A 5754-nucleotide genomic window follows, 5' to 3' on the forward strand; every position below is an offset into this window, starting at 1 on the left:
GCATCGTGTGTGTGTGTGTGTGTGTCTCTCTCACAGGGCACATAGTGTGTGTGTGTGTGTGTGTGTGTGTGTGTGTGTGTGTGTGTGTGTGTGTCTCTCTCTCTCTCACAGGGCACATCGTGTGTGTGTGTGTGTGTGCGTGTGTGTGGGTGTCTCTTTCTCACAGGCACATCGTGTGTGTGTGTGTGTGTGTGTGTGTGTGTGTGTGTGTGTGTGTCTCTCTCTCTCTCTCTCACAGGGCACATCCTGTGTGTGTGTGTGTGTGTGTCTCTCTCTCACAGGGCACATCGTGTGTGTGTGTGTGTGTGTGTGTGTCTCTTTCTCACAGGGCACATGGTAGGGGTGTGTGTGTGTGTGTGTGTGTGTGTGTGTGTGTGTGTGTGTGTCTCGCTCTCTCTCTCACAGGGCACATCATGTGTGTGTGTGTGTGTCTCTCTCACAGGGCACATCGTGTGTGTGTGTGTGTGTGTGTGTGTGTGTGTCTCTCTCTCTCTCTCACAGGGCACATCCTGTGTGTGTGTGTCTCTCTCTCTGTGTCTCTCTCTCTCTCACAGGGCACATCTTCTGTATGTGTGTGTGTGTGTGTGTGTGTGTGTGTGTGTGTGTGTCTCTCTCTCTCACAGGGCACATTGTGTGTGTGTGTGTCTCTCTCTCTCTTACAGGGCACATGGTGTGTGTGTGTGTGTATGTCTCGCTCGCTCACTCATAGGGCACATCATGTGTGTGTGTGTCTCTCTCTCACAGGGCACATGGGGTGTGTGTGTGTGTGTGTGTGTGTGTATATGTCTCGCTCTCTCACAGGGCACATCGTGTGTGTGTGTGTGTGTCTCTCTCTCACAGGGCACATTGTGTGTGTATGTCTCTCTCTCTCTCATAGGGCACATCATGTGTGTATGTGTCTCTCTCTCTCACAGGGCACATTGTGTGTGTGTGTGTGTGTGTGTGTGTGTCCACGTGCACTCAGTCATGTCCAACTCTGTGTGATCCCATGGAATGTAGTGTAGCCCACCAGATTCCTCTGTCCATGGAATTTTCCAGGCAAAATACTGGAGTGGGTTGCCATTTCCTTCCCCAGGGGATCTTCCCAACCCAGGGATCAAACCTGCATCTCCTGCATTTCCTACATTGACCAGCAGAGTCTTTACCACTGTACCATCTGGTAAGCCCTATATGATACATACGGCTATTTATTTTGTGTGAATACTTCAAATTCACTAAGGACATACATCATGATGATCTGCAATGCCCACAGAACCAAGCATAGCACTAAGTACCAGGAAGTGTATTAAGTTTTTGCAGTCTCACTAGGAGTGACATTAGTGTTTCCTAGCAAAAGTAATGTGCTTATTTATATTTAAATTTAGGTCCCAAGGCTGACTATTTAGATCCTTCATCTGGCTGTTACCTGCTTCATTTTCTAAGGAGTATGCTCTACCATTTCCACTTTTCCACATACTAATCAGAAGGCAAGCATACAACAGATCCAAATCAATCTTCCCCTAACCATTTTTGTTAAATAAACTGATAAAATCTTATAAAGATCTACTTTGTAGTTATCAGAAGTCAATGAAACTAATTAAGTCACAAATTATGGATTCCATCCAATACCTAGGAATAGCTTCACTAAATAGTACCCTCTCTTGAAATGATGTTCTTTTAAAACAGACTGACCAAAACTAGAAAAAAAAAGGTTTAGCTCTCCCATATTTTATGGGTCTACTACCATATGGTTATTAAAAAAATTACTGTATGATTAGATCATGTAATGACACAATGGTTCAGTGAAATACTTGACTAAAAATTGATGGCCTGGATTAGATTCCAGGCACAACACCATAATCCAGAAAAAACCTGTCATTTAACATCCCTGAACCTGTGTCTTACTCTCTATAAAATGAGTCCTATTCACCTAAGTGGATTATTCCAAGGGACATACAAAATAATAAATACTTTGAAATCACATGTGAAATATGAATTAACAGTTTTGCTATTTACTTCTCTGAATTAATGAGCACTTTGCAAGAGGAAACACAAAAATTTGCTGGATAAAAAGAAGAGAAGAAAGGAGAAATAAAAATGTCTATCAATCATTACTTTATAGCCAAGGACTTTAGGGTTTAAAAAGTTAAGTTACATCATCATTTTAATTACTATCTGGAATTTGACCTGCTAAACTTATCCGACAAAGGCTCAGGAGAAACAGTTAACAATCATAATAAAGAAATGACAGAAAAGGAAAAAGGTTTAATTATCATAGAGAAGGAAAGTACATATTTTATATATATATTACCAGGTTTTTCAGGAGCTCACATCCTAAGCCGCCAGCTCCAATGACTAGAACTTTACATGTATCTAACAAAAACTGGAGAGACTGTAAAGAACGAAAAGGCATATTAAAATCTAGTTCATAAAAACCATAAGTACCATCAATAAAGCAACAAACTATAAAAGAGTTTCTCTGTTTCCATGAAAAATGCAACTGAAGATAAAGAGCAGCCTTTGAAATTAGTAAATTATTTAAATTTATGAACAAGGTAGAACCAGAAATTGTATAACCCTAATGATTTCTGAGAGTTCCAACTTTAATGTTGCTAAATTGAGTTTTATTGGTTGAAATTTAAAAAGCTACTATTTCTAACAAGAAAAAATATGCCTAGAGTTGTCTCTTTTTTTAACTTTGAAAGGAGAGCATCATACTCAATTATTTAATTGACTTCTTAAAAACAGAAAAGTGTAAAAATTGTAAGAACTGAAGATCAAGCACTGCACAAGCTGTCTAGAGGTCTTTAAAAAAAAGGGGTAAGAACAATAACAGCTGCTTTTCCATACAGTTCGTTACACTTACAAAACAGGAGATGGCAGGAAGAAAAAACAGGTAAAACTCTTATTTTTTGCCTATCAGCAGAAATATGATTTGAAACAACCACTTAACACAAGAATCTTAAATTATTAGCTCCCTGTCTCAACCCCGCAAAAAAAGAAAATCAGAAGCATGAGAAAATATGCTGGATTATCCAAAGAAATACAGAAGACTGTCAATTTTGTCCAAGATTACTCAGGTTATTCAGATAAGACGAGTCAAACCTAAGAGTCTGCACCTTATCTTCAGGAGCAGCACAATACTTCTATTTCAAAACAGTATCTCTTCATCAACATAAAAGGAGATAAAAAATGTACTGCAAAGGAATATTTCCCATCCCATAATAAAAAAAACAAGTTGTCTCTAATTGAACATTTGCTTTAAGTCAAAAACTACCAGTTCCAAATTCTACTCCTCTATGATACAGCAGTCACGTATTTTTTATACTTTTTAACAGGCAATTAATTATATTGAATTCTAAGTAATTATATATAAATTAATTATATTCAATTCCAAAACTAATTATATTCAATTCTAAGTAAAGATACTCATTTCAAATAAACTTCAAAATTTAAGCAAGCACATCTGTATCTCTATGAAAGTTAAATTTTTCATAGCAGGGATTAAAAAGGTGTGTCTCAAAAGTAATTTTAAACTGGAATTTTAAATGAAGTATAATATAATTTTAAGTGAGGTTATGAAGTTATTTTACTCTTAAAAATTAACATATTACATTTGAAAAATGTGAAAATAACTCAAATATTATTCAGATAAAATCAGTTGCAAATATTCTATTTACTATTTCAAGATAACTTACACAATTCTATTAGTATTTTTATTATAAGAGTAAATTAAAAAGGAAGCATCTTATTATATTTGCAACATAAAACTATTAGAGGAGTTATTTAAAAATAAACATTTCTCACTTCAGTGCTCGGTTCGAAATCAGGGTGTGTGAAGGGTCCAGATCGCTCGAGGAACTTCTTTACATGGTTCCAGCGACCTTCCCAGTCTCCAGTGTCCCCACACCCACCATCAACAGCCATTCTGCACAGAACACAGTAAATTCAGCTGCAAAGATCAGTATGAAAAAGCCACACCTACAACTAATATGGTTTCCCCAAATGAAAAGGTAACCACACCAGACCTTCTCAAATACAAAGGGTAATATTCAACGTAGTTACGCTTATGCTTTTATTGTCTTTTCTTGCTATTATATAGTTTATGTAAAGGTAAGAACAGATTGAGGAAATAATCAATATGTTTCTGGGTTCCTACAATAACCTAAAATCAAACTTGGGATACTGATCTATCAGCGAGAAATGGGCTTTCTAAACATTTGGAACTTACTAAACACTGCAAACTGCCCAAACTATTCTATAAAGAGCCTTGGAACAGAAAATACAAGCTACAAGAAAATACAAAAACCAAAAAAATCCCTCCACTTCCAGAATCCTAATGCTTGACATCTAACTCATGTGTCCTTTCCAAGTTTGAAAGGTATAACTTATTTCTGATGAGAGAAACATCACATTTTTCTCTGAGGTCCTAATTTTCAAAAAAGAATCTCTTAGGACTATAAGGTGGCTTCTATTGCCACTAAACACAGGCAATGTTTCAGATTATAATTATGTCAGAGGTAGGCAATACCATCTATAAACCTTTTAGAACATACAATCTAGTAAGGAGGGACTCTTCTAACAAAATATGTTTTCTATTCATTGCAAGACTCAGGTTTCCTTATAACTATTTTTAATTTTCAAATTTCCTACAACCCCACAATTTCTACCTTCAAACATATTTAGTAATATCCAATTTTTACAAAACGGACCAAGTATTGCCTAGCAATAAAGACCACAGGGTTTGACGTCACAGCTGGATTTGGTTCCACAATTAATAGTATTGTGACCTTCAGCAGATTACTGGACAGCCATAAACCTCATCTATAGCTTGTCTGTAGCTACTTCTTAACGTCAAAATGATAGAGATAATCCACATAAAGGCCTTAGTACAATACGTGGTATATAGTAAACATTCAAATTGTAGCTGTCATTTTAAGCAAAAGTGGAATGAAATGAAAGGTGGGAAGAAATGTGAAACTAAACTTGTTCCAAGTCCTCTTGCGATTGAAATTCAACTTTCTGAGATACCTAAGGCCCTGCTACTGGGGACTGCCACAGAAATGACTAACTCACCACGCCCACTGTTAGAGCACTTTCTTCCTGTCCCAAGTAAGGAGGAAGAAAAAATAGGTGATGCTGCCCGGGGTGTAACACACTTCGTTTAAACCTGTCTCACTACCACAAAACCAGGCATCTGATATGAAATAAGGTGTGTAATATATGGACAATATAAGCTCTCCGGAGGCAACACTCTCCTTTCAGAACCAATGATTTTGCAAAAATGACTGAAGTGCTTAGTACGATACCAGACTTTAAGTTCTCATCGAAAGTTTGCAAAAATACTATTGTCTCAGTGTTTTCGAAAGGCCAAAAAACGGCCCATCGTCCGTTTCATCTGTTTTGATAAGACTCCCTTCTCACAAAGTCTCGGCTCTGACAATCTGGGATGGAGGGAGAGAGGGGCGCAAGGGTCCTTCCGCAAGACCTTTCGGTCAGGCACCCCGGCGGGCCGGCGCGGACCCTGAGCGCGGTACCCGGGCCCAGCGCCCGCCCGAGACAGAGACCGGGAGGGCCCGCGGGCCCCTGGGGCTGCGGGCGGGGTCGGGGGATGAGGCCGTGCGGCCTGCGCTCCGGGTGCCCCCCTCCCAGCCCCCCGGGCCCGCTGCGGCTGGTCCCCTAGGCCTGGGGTGAAGGGAGGCGGGGGCCCCCGGAGAGGGCCCCGGCCTCCCGGCAGCACTAACTTCTCAGCCAGCAGCTCCTCTATTCTCCTTC

General features: G+C 39.4%; 1 protein-coding gene across 1 annotated transcript in view; it reads right to left on the reverse strand.

Annotated features, from left to right (window-relative positions):
• UBA3 (ubiquitin-like modifier activating enzyme 3) overlaps positions 1-5748 on the reverse strand; it is a 25406-nt gene extending 19658 nt beyond the window's left edge. Inside the window, exons 1-3 of the mRNA XM_010861980.1 lie at positions 5724-5748; positions 3787-3907; positions 2291-2371 (exon numbers count right to left, since the gene is read on the reverse strand). Coding sequence (XP_010860282.1) covers positions 2291-2371; positions 3787-3906 — 201 coding nt within the window. The 5' untranslated portion in view covers position 3907; positions 5724-5748. The remainder of the gene's footprint in view (positions 1-2290; positions 2372-3786; positions 3908-5723) is intronic.
• Positions 5749-5754: the final 6 nt, after the last annotated feature.

The sequence above is a fragment of the Bison bison genome, unplaced genomic scaffold (genome assembly GCF_000754665.1).
Source record: "Bison bison bison isolate TAMUID 2011002044 unplaced genomic scaffold, Bison_UMD1.0 scf7180017864474, whole genome shotgun sequence".
Lineage (NCBI taxonomy): Eukaryota > Metazoa > Chordata > Mammalia > Artiodactyla > Bovidae > Bison > Bison bison.